Source organism: Rhizophagus irregularis, chromosome 7 (assembly GCF_026210795.1).
Source record: "Rhizophagus irregularis chromosome 7, complete sequence".
NCBI lineage: Eukaryota > Fungi > Glomeromycota > Glomeromycetes > Glomerales > Glomeraceae > Rhizophagus > Rhizophagus irregularis.
The window spans coordinates 2615403-2632651 of record NC_089435.1 but is presented as its reverse complement, the minus strand read 5'-3'; the positions used below and the strand labels follow the sequence as shown (position 1 = coordinate 2632651).

The 17249-nt window shown below is 27.8% G+C and overlaps 3 protein-coding genes across 3 annotated transcripts; all 3 read right to left on the bottom strand.

The window, feature by feature from the left end:
* Positions 1–3649: 3649 nt before the first annotated feature.
* Positions 3650–5288, bottom strand: OCT59_027361 (uncharacterized protein; the record flags this gene model as incomplete). The annotated part of the gene is made up of 5 exons (XM_066136903.1): positions 3650–3666; positions 3734–3901; positions 3994–4179; positions 4441–4684; positions 4758–5288. The coding sequence occupies 5 exons, from the start codon at positions 5286–5288 to the stop codon at positions 3650–3652; spliced, it is 1146 nt and encodes a 381-aa protein (XP_065993340.1).
* An 868-nt stretch (positions 5289–6156) lies between these two features.
* Positions 6157–7093, bottom strand: OCT59_027360 (uncharacterized protein; the record flags this gene model as incomplete). The annotated part of the gene is made up of 3 exons (XM_066136902.1): positions 6157–6352; positions 6613–6771; positions 6870–7093. 3 exons carry the CDS (start codon positions 7091–7093, stop codon positions 6157–6159), a joined length of 579 nt encoding a protein of 192 aa, XP_065993339.1.
* Positions 7094–11307: 4214 nt separating this feature from the next.
* On the bottom strand, positions 11308–16388 carry OCT59_027359 (uncharacterized protein; the record flags this gene model as incomplete). The annotated part of the gene is made up of 11 exons (XM_025316584.2): positions 11308–11614; positions 11689–11982; positions 12073–12172; positions 12247–12271; positions 12344–13314; positions 13392–13520; positions 13591–13969; positions 14044–14977; positions 15079–15229; positions 15314–16219; positions 16298–16388. 11 exons carry the CDS (start codon positions 16386–16388, stop codon positions 11308–11310), a joined length of 4287 nt encoding a protein of 1428 aa, XP_025180263.2.
* Between the last annotated feature and the right edge of the window lie 861 nt (positions 16389–17249).

The window sequence follows — 17249 nt, the reverse complement described above, 5'->3', positions numbered from 1 at the left end:
AATACACATATAAATTTTTAAAAAAAATTATTACAAAAAATTAAAAAATAAAAAGCACGAAAAAAAGTATTCAAATACATGTGTACTAGATGGTCTTTCCATGTTTAATAATTTATTACTAATCGAAAAAAAAAAAATTTTTAAGTGTCAAATTATGGTCGAAAGTAGTTTTTTTTTTTTGGGATGAAATTCAGAAAAACATCAAACATGCCCATTATTTAAAAAATCTAATATATATATATAAAAAAAAGAATATTCTTTTTTATTGTGAGAAAAACCGTGGAAATAACAAGATTTTCATTGTTCGGAAATATACGTAGACTTCTCCCGCTCTCCCGCGATGATGTTAAATAAAAAATTCCTGAAGTAGAATAAGCAGATTCTCGTGATCGAAAACACCAAACAATATTAATCTAATTAACTATTTTTAATTTAGATTTAAAAATTTTAGGTAAGATTTTTATAATATATCAAAGAAATGGTTTGAACTTTTTTAAGTTTTATACTTCATATGATACATAGACATAGACGGTAAAAGAAATGTAAATGGATCCTGATATTTATTTTATCCTCCTGATGCGAGTGCATAATCGGTTTTCTCCGTTTTTTAGTTTCACATGTCGATCTCTTTATTTCTTAAATTATATTTTTGTAAAACATTTATTATAAATAAAGTCCACATGACTGTTCTTGTTAATCACGAGCCATTACACAAGATGAAAAGAGACTGAATGTATGAAGAGATGGAAAGAAAATAATAGGAAAAAAAACAATAAAGTTTCAAACTTTTTTTTTAATAAATTGTTAAATGTTACAGTATCATATGCATAATATTGCATGTATGCTAGCGGTATTAAGTTATAAGGAGTTATAAGGAGTTATAAGGTATACTATAGAATACAATTTTTAGGATTTTCGATTTTTAATTTAATCGTATTAATTATGGCGTTGTGATATTATTACAATTAAATACATGTCAAATTTTACGTTATTAATACACAGTGAAATTCGATATAACGGAAACCCGATAAACCGGAACTGGCCTTATAATGGAACTTTTTTCTGGAACAAAATCATATATATTAAAAATAGTTTTGATACAACGGAATATATTAGTAAAATCTCGATCGCTATAACGGAACAATTGATTTACCGGAACGTGATGATATACATTTTCAAACCAATAAAATTGATTTCACGTGATACCGATAATATTTTTGAAATGTTTTATTAAAAAAGTAGGTAGAATAGATGATTTTCTTAAGCATCAGTTAGTTTTAATATATAAAACTTTCTGAAAATAAAATAACCTAAATTTTCGTGCACGTCGCGCACAAAATAAAAACTTGATATAACGGAATTTTTACCTGATTTTATATGAAATCCAGTATATCGAAATTTGACATCAGAAATCTCGATATACCGGATATTTTTACTGGAACGGATGACCTTTTCATCACACAAGTACACAACTAATAAAAAAAAAATGATTTTAGCTTTTATTAGAAAAATATTTTTTCATTTATTTCACAAAAATAATAAACGTACAATATTTGTAAAATGGTCATAAAAATTTGTTGCATTATTTCCACTAAATGTATTCTCTTTGGAAATAATAATTATTTAAGTTTTTGGCCTGTAATTCAATAAATAAGTTTGTTGTCATAATATTTTTAAAATATTATGATTTTTTTTATTGAAAGTCAATTTTATTACATAACGTACGAATGGTACGATCAATAATAAATTAGAATCACAGTTATTCATATACTGAAGTTAAATTTATGCGCTTGAATGGTAAATTTATATGTATAAATCAGGTTGGAGTTATCTTCTCTCGAAAATATATAAACGGTAGAGAAAACAGATGTTAAATACCCCATTAATAATGGAGCGGACACATTAAGACGCATCGAATCATCAAACAAATGATTTATTGATTGTTCAAATTTTCTTTTTATTAACTTTGACAGATTATAACTAATTAAAATAGAACTAGTAGGTGAGATAATCTTTTTTATATTATATTATGAGATTCATACTTCTGTATATATATACATTATACAGTATACTCCATGAATGTTAATATTTTTGTCTTAAATTTTATAAGTTTCATTTAATCTTATATTAAAATAACTTTGTTAAGAAAATATTTTCGTAACCTATATATTTGGTACCAATTTATTCAATAATAAAATTTACTACTAGCTTTGAAAGAAGATAATTTCGTAAAAAATTTTAATAAATTTTTTAAAAAATTACTATAACGCATTTTATTATTCGTTGGTATACTGTACTTGCCGTCGGAATTAATTACGGCATATGAAGCTTATACCGTAATATATTAAATCGCCGTAATTCCGTAATTATTTAATGTAAAAAATACAAAAATTACACAAAGTAAGTAAATATTTTTTTCTGGTTATGCCGCAGATAATTTGCAATCTGTAAACCTATAATGCTGGTCTCGATGATTTGTTATGCGATGCCGTAATTTCAACTCGTCAATTCCGACGGCGCCTATATTCGTTGAAAAAGAATCACCTCCGCTAAATAAATCAAAAACTAAACGTTATAAATAAGTTTTAAAGTTTTTAAAAATATGTTTTTTACAAAAAAAATTTCATAATAATGCATTTTCTAATAATTAAGTAGCGAACTTTTCCAAAGAAGAATATAATTGATAGGTGTGCAGTAGAAGTTTGCATTCCAGTTACTTTATTTCGTTAGCTAATTAATGAAAATGTGAAACATGTAAATGTTAAATTTCTAAAATTTTTAGAAATTATTTATACAAGCATAATAAGCCTGTACTGCACTTTATTCGGCTATTTTGATTTTAGTCAAGAAATCTTAATAAATTATTTTAATAATCCGCTTACAATTTATGAGTAGCAGTGACCAGGGATGTTAGGTAATTCGGAAGCAATTTGAACAATTTTTGAAACTGTCAAATCATATCTATGCTTGATAAGATAATGATAATCAGCTTGTTTACGCCTGTTCTTTAATAAAAGACTATATTTGAACAAGCCGATGAGTCGAATTACTTTACTCTAATAAGAAACTTTACTTACTTGAAAAATTCAATAAATTGTCAATAAAGAAAAAATGATCTCCAAAATGAGCAATTGTTTCGAACTATTTTGAATCAGAACCAGTATCTAAACCCTATATTCAGTACTTTACGATTTTGAAAACTGGTACGGTACATTTAATCAAATTCTCGATTCGCGAACTTAATATCCTCCCACCTCCCAGCTACCGTAAGAAAAATGTACAGTTTTATGTAAACAGCAATGGTATGAACGTATGATTTATTAAATAAAGAAAATTGAATATAATAATAAATAAATATCATAAAATAATAACAAATATAAATAAAAGAAAATAAAGGAAAATAAAGGAAAATAAAGAATAATGTTGCTTCATCCGGCAATCTGCAATATATCCGTAAGGTGTTCAATAAAAGACAAAACAATCAAACAACCAACGAACTATCTTCCAAACGGTCAGGCGTAAGTTATCCAAAGCATCAAGTTTAGTTTATCTCACAAGTCAACATATCGTAGGACTGTATGCTCAAAATCTCAAAAAACGGGACTAACATTTACTGCGTAACAGTTGGTTCCAACTCAAATTCAAAGCATCAAATCTTACAGTTTTCTAACAAACAAATAAATTAAATTTATGCTTGTAAATAAAACAAGAAAATTAGTTACAAGTTTTATACCTAGACTTTCACTTAATATAGGTTCATTATTATAATTTCTTTCTTCGTCTATCACAAACTTAGAGCTTAATTCTTCTTGATTTAAAATTCCGTCTAGCTTTGCAGAATAATCAATTTTTCTGCTTGTATAACAAGATGATGGATGACTTTTAGTAGTAGGTTCATTGACTAAAAAATTTAAATATATAAAATTAGATATAATAAACTACTTGCAATAAAAGTAAAAATTATATGAATTGTTTGAAATTTTTTTAACTTACTAGGAACAGGTATCCTATCATGAAGCCCAGGTTTTGGATAATAATCATACCAACAAGAAAGGATTTCAACTAATTCATCAGTTGTTGGTCTTTTATTAGGATCAGAATCCCAACATCTCTTCATTAGTCTTACGTACACCGGCAATGTACCTTCAACAATTTTCGGTCTCAATCCTCTACAAATATCTAAAGAAAGGTCAAAATCATGAGATCTATCATTAAAAGCAGGAATCCCTGATGTAAATTCCCACATAATGATTCCGAAAGAATAAATGTCGGCGGCTTTAGTATATGGTTTTCCACGTAAAATTTCTGGAGCCATGTAAGGAATTACTCCAAAAATTTCATTTGAATTAATAGTTTGATTTACTGGTCTGCTTAATCCAAAATCACTTAAATAATTGGTATCCCTACTATTTAAAAGTATGTTTCCACTATGAAAATCACCATGAACTAAATTACACTTGTGTAAAGTTAAAAGTGATATCGCAATACCCATTAAATTTCTATATTTTTCAAATTGGTTATATTTTTTTACTAGTAAATTAGATCTTAGATTTCCTCTATTTATTGATTTCATTACTATCATGTAATTCGATGTTTCTGGATCTTGAGTTATTCCAAATATGCGTGTAATTAGATAAGTGTCACTTTCATAAGCTGAATTGATACACCGTAAACAATTTCTCCACTAAAATTTGAAAGAAATACAAATAGTAATGTTGTTTATATGAACAAATGCGTAATGTTTTAAAATAACTTACTTCATTTAAGAAATCATCATTAATATTTGAAGAATCATTTAGACTTTTTAATATTACACGACGTCCTTTCACTTCATTTTTATTAAGAGGTGACTTGACGTCTTTTTCTTTTGCAATTTCATAATCATTTTCATTAAGACGATGAAGATGACCGGAATCTTGATTACATATTTGGAATTCATTACCCCACCCTGGTTTGTCTATTGCATCCAACCAAATAGCTCTATAAATAGTACTAAAACCACCTTTAGTAAGATATTTAATATTTCTTAATTTATTATAAGGAATCCATTCTATAACTTCAGGTTCACATCTTGCTTTTTGCTGAGTCTCTTGAATAAACTTGTCAATATATTTATTTCCACTAGTCCATTTATTAAAATCATGTTCAAATCCTCTCCTACTGCAATTTTTGCACCAATCATAATAGGTTTTTGGTTGTTTACAATCAGTGCAAAAACCATAATGTCGTTCAGGTACTACTTCTTGTTCACATTCATTTAAAGTACGTAAATTGGTATTTTCCGTCATTTTTAAATTTTTAGTCATATTTAATATATAAGTAGAATTTAATTACCTACAAAATAATTTTCTAACTATACTGAATATATATTCAGTATCTAAATTTATTAGATAAACTAATTACTGGAAATAAATTTATACTAAAATGTAAATGATATGCATTTACGCCATTTTCGGAGTTACAATAGCGAAGAATGATACACATTCGTTTGATCATCATTTCCGTATTCTAAATAGGGATGCTAAATGTTACGTTACGTTACATTACATTATTTAACTTACGTTGTAAGTTACATAGACTTGATGTAACATTACATCTATATGTTTACCAGAATTAAGCTGATTCGGCCAGCATTACTCAGTTAAAAACTAATTTTGGCCGAGTTATATAATTTATATGAAAGATTTGCATAAAAAAAAAATTGGGCGCAGTTTAATTACATAATTATTTTTTTGGTGTGACCGATTAATAAAAATTTTTTTTTTTTTAATGGGATCGGAATAGAGAAACTATTTGTAAGACCAAGAAGGAACACTAGAATTTACTTAAAGAGCTGAAACAGTTCTAATATTTTTTAAATTTTGTTGGAAACGGAGTTTTAGAAAACTAATTAAAAGACGAAATGGGTTAGTAGTATGAGGAAGAACGTCAGCATTTACTTAATGAACCATTAGTAATATTCTTCTTCTATTCGTAGGAAAACAGAGCTTTGGGAAACTGTTTAAAAGGCAAAATGAGTGAGTATGAGGGAACGTCAGCATTTACTTAATAAAACAGTACTATAAAACAGTACTAACGTTTTTCTTTAAATTTATAGAAATGGCAACGAACCGCTGATTGCATAATCATTTATTTTTAAATCGTAAGAAATACATATCAATCATCTAAATCTAAATCAAACTCATTTTCTTCATATTCTGTTAAAGTTTCGAAATTGCTATCAATGTCACCTTCCAGTTCTTTATCTGATTCTTCACCTAACTTTTCGTCATCTGATTCTAAATCACTCATTTTCACGCCACTTTTAATTAATTCTTTGACCGTAAGTGGCACTTCCAATTCTCGAAGAATTCTAATATTCCAATATATATATACTAATTTTTCTGCTCGATCAATAACCATTCTATTTAAAATTATATGTAGACCAATTTCTTTCACTTGCTGCTGAAGAAGCCGGAATTGATAAAACTTTAATTGCAACCGAACTAAGTAGTGGGTATCTTGACTTTAATAAATTCCACCAATTAATTGGCATTTGATTTAAACCACTCCACAAATTTTTTTAGCAAATCCTCCGTGTCTTCCTATATATTCACTTAATTCAATTAATACCCAACTTCATTCTCTTTTCCGGCAATACGTATAATTTCTTCTTCTATAATATCATGCCAATTACCACTATTTACTAGTTCTCCATTAAATCTAGGATCTAATCTATATGCAATAATAACCGCAGGATTATATAAAAAGTTGTCCCACCGATATTTAGCTCTATCTATTGAATATTCAACTAAATCATTTGGAATTTTATTATTTAATAAAATGTTATCGTATAGATGTTAAATGTAATCATATGTTTAATGTAATACATTATAAAAGGATTATAATATATATATATAATTTCAATATCTCGTAATGTAACAAAAGCTGATGAAAGATAAGGTTCGTTTCCTTCTAATTTTCGTATAAAATTTATAAACAGTTCCAAAAAATCACGAAGATTTTTATGTTCTTCCCAAAAACAATCATCAATAATGTAATTTTTAATTTCTTGATTTAAAATAATATTTTCTTCCGCCAACAATGCTCTCATTGCAATTTTTGTTTTCAAAATATGATCTAAACACTCAAACACTGACATCCATCTTGTTTCAACAGTTAATGTTAAAGCAACTTAATATCCATACTTTTCTTTTTGTATTCTCCGAAGTGTAGCTAATGGAATTTGGTGATTACGAAAATATAAAGCCAATCGTTTCGCTTTTTCTAAGATATCATTAGCCCATTTGTGTTTCATTATATCTTTTACCCACAAATTAATTCCATGTGCCCAACATCCAAGAAAAATCTTATCAGCATACTTTTCTTTAAGTATTCTCCATGCTGATTTCATATTATTAGCATTATCAGTTATTACAGCCGTAAATTTGTCAATTCCAATTGATATCACACATTCTTCTATACCTTTGGCTATATTTTCCCCAGTATGATGCTCTTCTTTTGTATATACTGATTTATAAAAAATAGGTTTTTGAGTGGTTATCATGAAATTAACTATTGGAGCTTTATTTACATTTGACCATCCATCACTAGTTATACAAAAATATGGTGTTTCATTAAAAAAATTTCGGACTAATTTTTTCAAATCTTTATATTCTTTATTTAGTAAATTACCAGATAATGTGTGATGTGATGGAATGTGAAATGAAAAACATGCTTTTGTAAAAATGCTTGAAAATCAACATTTTCTATTACATTAAAAGGAATTCCAGTACTGCAAAATGCACGAACTAATAATGATTCTAATTCTTCCTGATCTTGTTTTGTAAAAGAAGGTATATAGTGATTTAAAGTAGCTTGTTTACGTTTATTAGTTTGGTTTACAGTAGGTTCAGGTTCAGATACGATGGATTCCATTGTAATTTTCCTTGCAAGACAAGTATTAAGATGTTCTTGTAATCTTGTCGCGTTTTTTGCCCATTTAGAATTACAATATATGCATTTATATCATTTTTTTCATTGGAATCTATTGTTTCTTCAAACTCTGACCAGAAAGAATATCTTTGTTTCAGCATTTTTTTAAAAATTGATTATCTTTGATCATCTTTAATTTATATCAAATTGAATGTTACAATAAAATAGTGTAACGTAACGTAACTTATAGAAAATCACCGTAACGTAACAATAAATTTCATAAATTACAGTAATTTACCATCCCTAATTCTAAATTTTGTAAAATTAATTCCGATGGCCGGAAAAATTTAAAATGGAAACTTCATAATATATTACATAATCAATAGAAAGATAGCACTCGAGCTCTAATACTTTTTCTTTTCTTTTTACTCCAAATATTACTCACTATTATATCTTGTATTTTCTATAACGATAATAATTATTTTTCGGCTAACTACACCATTATATCAGTAATTTATTATATTGGATTTTATGACAGATTTATTTTTAACAAAATTACGAAATTACGTGAGAAATAATGAGTTAAACTTTTCAAGCTTAAATAAAGTACAATTGTAGATTATTATGTTTAAAGTAATTAAGTTTGAAAATAAAATATGCCTGAATATTCATTTCAGTTTCCGGACAGGTCAGGGTTACTTCCTCTTACTACTACAAAGCCTAAAAAACCGATAAAATTCAAAAACATTATATTTTAAATTAAAAAATGTATCTTCCACAATTTTATAAACATCATTTGTACCGGTCAAAAAATTTTAAATTGATTAGAATTTTAAATGATTTTTTTTTATATAAAAAAAAAATAAAAGAAAAAAAAAATTTTAATAGCGTATTTTTCATTGCTAATAATACATTATTTAATGCGTCTTTATTTAACATTCACTTGGTTTTGCTAATTGTCTCGTTATTTATTTCTACGTTTAATTTAATATAATCGTTTTAAAGGGAAATAAAAATAAATTTAGCGTTATACGCAAAGTTACTACCGCGTGTGTAATAATGGATTATAAAAGTAAAGTACGTATCTAAAATACCAAAAGGGAAAATCCATCTGATCTGAAATATTTGTTACACAAATCTTGAATCAAAATTATTAGTATTGTTATAAACTTGGCGAAACGAAATGCATGCAAAAAAGATTGATTTTTTATTCGTGCAATACATTATTGCTGCTATTATTATACAAAATAAATAAATAATATATCGGTATGTATAAAAATATTTCATCCTTAATTTAAGAGTTGATTGATTGAATGCCTTACCAGTCCTTGGATAGCGAGGAGTAATTCTGACGGCGGTGTTATTGGTGTTATTACAGCTATTTTCATAAGACCTGGGACAAAATAAATTTTTGAACCCGACCGCCGAACCCACTGATCCGGTTCAGTTGTTATTTATTTTACAAATCAAACTATCAAATCAGGATCACGTGCCCAGCTAAAAATACCGGATCGGCGGATCGGGTTCAAAAATTTAGTTTGTCCCAGGTCTTATGAAAACAGCTGTAACAAGTAACTTAACTCCGTCCTATAATCCCCTTATAAAAAAAAGGATGTCCGGAAATGTCCAGGTGTCCGGAAAATGTCTGGAAAATTGTAATATCCGGACACTTTCTGGAGAGCCCTCTTGGACATTTTCCGGGTATTTTCGGATATTCTTTTTTTATAGGGTGGATTAATGGTGAGATCTAAAATTATAATTTATTTTATAAAAAGTCACGTTGTCGCACGTTCAACACGAAAAGCTGATGAAACTCATCGCAAACATTTTTGAGGTTTCCCAAATAGGGATGGGGAAAAGTTCCGGTTGAGCGGCTTGAGTCGGTCCGTTTGGTACTTCGGTCCCAAATCGGTTTGATGAATTTCATATGTACTGACTCAGATCCAGACTGAACTGACAAAAACCGATTATGAGTTTTTCAGGGTCTAACCGTCCAAGTGACCAAGTCGGCTCGACTCGGTTTTTTACAGCAAATTTTAAAATATACGGGACACTTGAGAAATTTGATTGTCGGGTTGTCGGGTAGCCGGCAGTAGGTTATTATATAATCTGATATACTACTATTCATTATACTCGTCACGTGTTATTTATACTTTTCTAATAAACAACTTACTGCTGAGTAACCCGGCTACCCGACAACCCGACAATCAAATTTCTCAAGTGTCCCGTATATTTTGAAATTTGCTGTAATAGTATCGGTTCGGAACCGGCAGACCGAGCGAGTCATTTCCATCAGGACCCCGAGCTATATATACAGAGGTAAGGTGCAGCCAAAAAAAAATTACTATTAGCTCTACACATTTTTCAGGGCCGGATTATGATAATACCAGTCAGCGTCTAAAAAAGGAAATAAATTCCGGCCGGAATCATCTATAAAAGGAAAGATCTACATGATTATTTTGGTCAATTCTACGCAAACCTTACCCTACCTTTTTATGTATAGCTCGGGGTCCTTTTCCATCCCTATTCCCAAATCTAAAGTAAGAAATAATTCAAAATTATTAATGAATATAATTTAGGAGAGTTGTTTGCACCTCACACTTACTCTTAATCATGTAACTTATTCTATATTGCAAAGCATTTTTCACAAATACAGTCAATGATAGCAAGAAAAAGATTAGAATGGCTAATGAGATAAGTTACTTGAATGCTGTTTAAAACATGATTATATTAGATTTTTTTTTTTGAAAATAAATATTATTACAATTAATTCGTGATTCGACAAATCACTATAATCACTAGGGCAAATAAAAAATCAGCTTTGCGATTATCTCGTGATCCCGTGATTCAATTTCGATTAACTTTTTTTGTCGTATAAGCTCTACAAAATAAAAAAAAAGAAGTAATAAAATAAATAAATAAATAAAAAAAAGATCGCCAAAATTGGACCAATAGACCGTGAGATAATCGTAAAAACGATTTTTTTCGGAACATATCAGATTCGAAATATCAGTCATCATTCACGATCTATTGGTCTAATTTCGGTGATCTTTTTATTTTGTAGAGCTATAAAACAATAAAAAGTTAGTTCGAAATTGAATCACGAGATCACGAGATCACGAGATAATAGCAAAATAACTTACACGAATCTCAAAAAAAATTATCTAGAATTTTTACTACGTGCAGTAAAAGTCGGCAGTAAATCAATTCGATATGAAAGGATTATGAAAATACATATATAAAAAATGATTTTAATATTTATTTATAATTAAACCTATAATCGACGTAAAATAGTTATAAATGTATTTTAAAATTAAAATTTTGAAAAATAATAATAAAATTACAAATAGATTAATAAATTTATATACTAAATTAAAAACTATATATTATCTGTTATAACATTTTTTTAGTATTGGACTTATTGTACTTCCATATAGAATTACCATCATAATCAGTTTCTTGAAAATTATGTTTTATATACGTAGATTTTTCTTCAAAATCTTTATAAATAACACATTGTTCTCTTTTATTACTCCATTCTTCAAAATTTTTTGATTTACCAATATAATAAATATATTTTGGATCCGGTTCGCGAGGCCAAATATGAATATGATGTAATGCTTCATAATCCGCTATTTGTCTCGCTCTAAATCTTAATAAAGCTTGTCTACCTTTGTTTGCTGCTCTTTCATATACACCACTAAAAAAAGAGGAAAAGAAAATGGGTTAAAATTTTAATTTTACAATAAGTTTTTGAAATTTTTTTTTACTTACCTCATTAAAGCAATAAACATATTTTGTAAAATGGTCACAAATAGAATGCTAGCGATTATACTAAATAAATCTACCGCCCAAAAGTCAAACATATCTCTTTGAACCCAATTACCAGCGGTCCAAAAGTATGCGGCTTCTATAGAAGTTAAAAATTCAGAAAATGGATTATCCTTATCATCGAATTCAGATTTAATTTTGATATTGATATTTTCATGTGTTACATTATTTGTAACATTTCCGCTAAATGTGCTTGCTTTAAACTCAATAATTTCTCGATTTTTAAGCAAAATGAACCTGTAATAATTTTTTAATTATAATAAATAATCATATTAATATTATTATTTTATATGGTTAAAATAGAAAAGAAAAATATTTTTTACATACATGGTGTGTGCAAACGCAACTATAACAATCATGAAAAACAAAATAAATGGAAATACAGTTTTGACGATAATCATAACATAGTAAATGTAGATGGCAATATCTAATTAATTATAATATAAATTAATATTAGTTATTATACTGTAAATGAGTGAAAATCTTTAAAGATATTCTTACATGAAATTAAGCGAAGGTATAAAATCTAAAATTATATAGAATAAATGTTAATAAGTAAATTAATAAGCGAATTATGTATAAAATTTTTAGTACTCACAAATTCGATCCACATTATAAAAATTGACATAGATATCCCAACAATTAATCCACGATCAACTTCACCAATACTTCCAAATCCATCAGAAAATTTAAAATGGGCAAGCATATAATACATTACAATTGCTGGAAGAATAATTGAAAACAAATCGAAATAATTAAAAATTGTACCAAGATATTCTTTATAACCATGATGAAAAAATTGAATAATTTCGGTTACTAATAAATAAAGTGCTAAATAATAGAATAAAATAATTAGGACCAGCAAAAAAGTTTGAAATTTTGGTTCCGTAGCTTGATGAGTTATATATGCCCAACTAACAAATATAAAACAAACAGCAAAAATAATAAATCGAAGAAAGAGAAGTATAAAAAAGGTTCTTGTATTTCGCCAACGAAAATCGATAACAGCTTCTGTAGCTGGATTATCATACATGTCATCATTATCCTCATACTTAGTAACCCGTGAAAAGGGACTTAATAAGTGGTGTTCAGATTTACCAATTTTGTACCACCGGGGAACGAATGTAAACCAGAGAATATACAACAAAGTTTTCCAGATATCATAATCTGCAGCAGTTTTTTTACTTTCTATTTTAATTTCTATTTTGCTTTTGTTTTTAAATCTTTTGTTGATTTCATGTACAGTGAATCCGGGAAGGGGTACTACACGCAAGGCTATTGGTGGTTTCTCGTGATCATTACTAAAGAATTCAAGTATCTTTCTCACACGATCATTCTCGAAGAACTTGAGTAACTTTTTCATCGTTCTAATAAATTTGTTCGTTTTTAGAGTAAAAGCATTATCTTTATCTGACTGCAATCTGTCCTTAGGTCTAAATGCCATAAAATTCTTTTCACGAAAATGTCCCGATGTAAATCCTCTTGGAATAATTTCATAAGGATCTTGTGCCGAAAAATGATCTTGGTCTGCAAAACATTCTTTACGAAATAATTTTCTAACATAATCATCTGTTATAGAGAAAAGATTCATTATATTTGGAAATCATTCTTTTATAAAGTTTGTTATCAAATAAAATAAAACTAACCGTAATTATACTTATATAAAAAGGGAAGAGCCTTAGAAACAGTAGTCATCCAACCTGCATATTCTATTGCATGGCTCGTATAATATTCTAAAAGATACGCTACAATCATCGTATCTTTGAGTTCACGCCCTACAGTATGAGGTAATTATGAATTAGAATTATACATTAACTTGATGTTATATTAATAAAGTGTGCGTACCTTTACAATGATAAATTGCTAATTCCAGATCATTAGTAGGTACCGTTTTCCTAGATTTGGAGTTATTATCTCTATCAAAAGGATCAAGATCATCATCGTTTACAAAGCATTGATCCTTTTTCCATATTATACTTCTTGGTACATGTTTGATTACAAACTTCTCTTTTTGTTTCATTTTCCCTCTGTTACAACATTGATCACAAACGGGGCAATTATCCTCATCGTTTCCAAATAAAATGTACTTAATCAAATGATCACAATCGCCAAGAATTAGATTTTTCATAACATTATGCCTGACGTCCAACAATCTATATTGATCAGGGTCATGATCAATAAATCTCCATATTATATGATTAATGTAATTAACCATCTCTTCATACTTTAAAAAATATTAAAAATAAATGTTTAATTTTAAAGTAGAAATGAATACATATATAATTTAAGTCAACTTACACAATGCTTTTGAGGAAAATTTGAAAGATATCTTTTACGTTTATTCAGGTGCTCCAATGCTTTACACGCAGATCTTACTGCATTTACTTTTTCAACAATATCGTTCCATTGGATCGTTCTGCTCTTAGGTTTCGTTAGTCCTTTCTCTTCCCAGTAAACTTCCAGGTTAAAATATTTGCAACCATAATCAATCTTTTTAATATGTAATCTCGTGTCAAACTGAGTATCATATTCTTGATCTAATGGAACACCATTTGTCCAAATATATTCAAGAAATGGGTTCCCTTTGTTAGGACAATCATCCTCATTAAAGCCCGAATTAGGACGAATTTGATGCCAAATTTGAACAGTAGATCTGCCAACTATTAGTTCTATAGTTTCTCCTTCATTATCATAAAGGCAAAAAGAATAAGTTTTATAACTATCCATTACCCAAGGTTCTTTACCACAGACTATTGGCTCTTTGAAATGTGTTCCTTCTTCATTATCATAAAGGCAAAAAGGATAAGGTTTACAACTATTCTTTACCCAAGGTACTTTGCCATCGACTATTGACTGTTCAAAATGTTCATCATATTCTTCTAATTTATCCTCAGTTATTGTCCTTATTTTTCCCTCTGTTCCGATATCTTTACGCGGTTTCCTTTTTTCAATAATATTAAGAATCGATCTTACTTTTCCTTTATTATCAACATGTAAAACATTTCCCGAAGTTCTAGCTAGACAACAGATGCCAAGATCTTTTAACGATATTGAATCAACTTTACCAGTATTAAATAAATCCCAAGTTATAGCTTTCGGGTTTTTTTCTTTATCATTTCCAATTATAAGTAATGTTTCATCATTATTAATGAATTCTAATAAGTTTATTTTTTCTATTTTATCTTCAAAATTTTTTGCCGCAATTTGCAAACCGTTTTCAACTAAATATAATCTGTGAAATGAAATTTCAAAAAGTTAGCGAGTATAAGTTATAAATATAGTAAGTATATATATATATATAACTTACAAAAGATTCCTTATATTATTACTTACTTAATAGAATGAAAACCTCGAGTGTAACATAATTGTAATTTGTTTTTACTTATTGTAAAATCATTTTTATTATCGTATTTTTTCATACGCCTATCCTTATTTTTAACTATTTTTGCAGCAGTTTCTAATTTCATTTCTGCCAAATCATAAACTGTAAGTTTTGAAGTAATACATAATAATTAATATTATTGTACAAAAGATTTTTTAACAAAAAAAGTTTATAATCAATATTTACCTTCAATTACTTGTACTTTATCTTTATATTTTTCGACCAAAAAATTCTTATTGGTAAGACATGATAAAAGTCGATTCATACAATCCGTTAACTTATTTGTATGCCAATTATTCAATTCATCCTCGAAACTTTTCGGATAATCAAATCTCTCATTTAAATCAAAACTTCTATCTTGATGATTATACTCAAAATTATATATTCCATTAAAATTTAATAATATAAATCTTTTTAAGATACGGTCTTGATCATTTGAAATTTCTGAATGATCAATCTTTTCATTATTGATGAATTTTGGAATACCTGAAACATAATTACAAGAGCAACAAGTCGGGATATAATCATTATCTAAACTATAATTTTTGTTCAACTTAAAACAATAAATGATGGTTTTTCTCCGAGAAGAATTTGAATCATCCATGCCATCAGCATTAATAACAACATTGTTATTTACATTATATTCAATATAAGATGAGGCTTTAGCTTTTTTAATTAATTCCTTATTTATCACATTATTGTTCTTATATTCATTTTTAGTATCTCTAATTGTTTCATTAATATTTATTCTTTCTTTACCTTTCATATCATTTTCAAGATCTATGTAGGATATTGCTACAAAGATATATTTGTTACCATCACAAATTTGTAAACTTGATATATCGAATGACCACCTATATTGATTGGATTCATTTGATCCGTTTCGATTGTTTTCGTGATTATCTTGTGGTTCTTCATAACGCGGGTCGTTGTAAATCTTAATAATATTTAAATCATTACTTATTACGAAATTAACTATTACTTCATCAATTATATCACTATCAGGAATATTGTTGGGGTTTTTATTGGAGTACTTTGAATATGTGAACTGACGAAAATCGGTATTCCTATAAATTTTGATACGAAGATTTTCTGAAAAATAATAATTGATTTATTAAGTACAATATTTAAAGGAATGTTAACAAAAATTAGAGGCTGCAATGTCTTTACCTGCATCAAAAGTCATAGCGAATTCACCATCTTGACTAATTTTAATTTGGAACTTCTTTTTTTCATCATGTTGGAATGTTGATGGACGCATCTTGAAAATATATTCTAAATTTTTTTTTTTTTATCGATGTTTTGGACAGAAAAAAAAGGTTCATGAATCACAATCCAATTTATAAATTATTTCAATCCATTATAAACGATTATGGCACAAATATTTACTTTGCAATGAATGTTTTCCTTTCATACACAAAATATCAATGACCGACATTCATTCTAATTATTCCTATATTGAACGCGTTGCACATAAGAAATGGAAAATACTTAAAGAATCTTATCGTAAAATTTCGATGAATGTCGTATTATAAAAACTACAATTAAAGAAAAGAATTAAAGAGAATATATGAATATTAGTCATCACAAATAAAGTTACTCTAAAACTATTTAAGTAATTAATTGAAAGTAGGTAATAAAAGCATCATATCTGGTATCTCTTTTTTTTTTATGATTCATTCCGTATATTCCGTTAAAGAATAGTAAATGAAAGTAATCCGATTGTTACAAAAGGAATTGAAGGAGTCCTTTTTTGTGATTAGTAATTTAATTCACTAGTAATTCAAAATTAATTAAATTCGATTTTTTGTTTTTTTTTCGATGCAGAATGATTCAGCCAGGTAATTATCTACAAAATTAGGTTATCTGTATAACATCCAATTTTAATAGGAAACGTTAACAATGCAACGATTAACGACAGCGTAACATATAATAACCATAAATAAGGACATTGAGTTAAAATTAACATTGAAATGATGCCTAAATCAGAAATTCCTTATTGCATGAAAAAGGCGTTATTAGACATTAATAATTAACGTGGTCTTCCAATATGCATGATGGCGTTTTTTTCTCATTACGATCGACACAAAAAGTAATTTAGGATAATCAATATGATGTAATA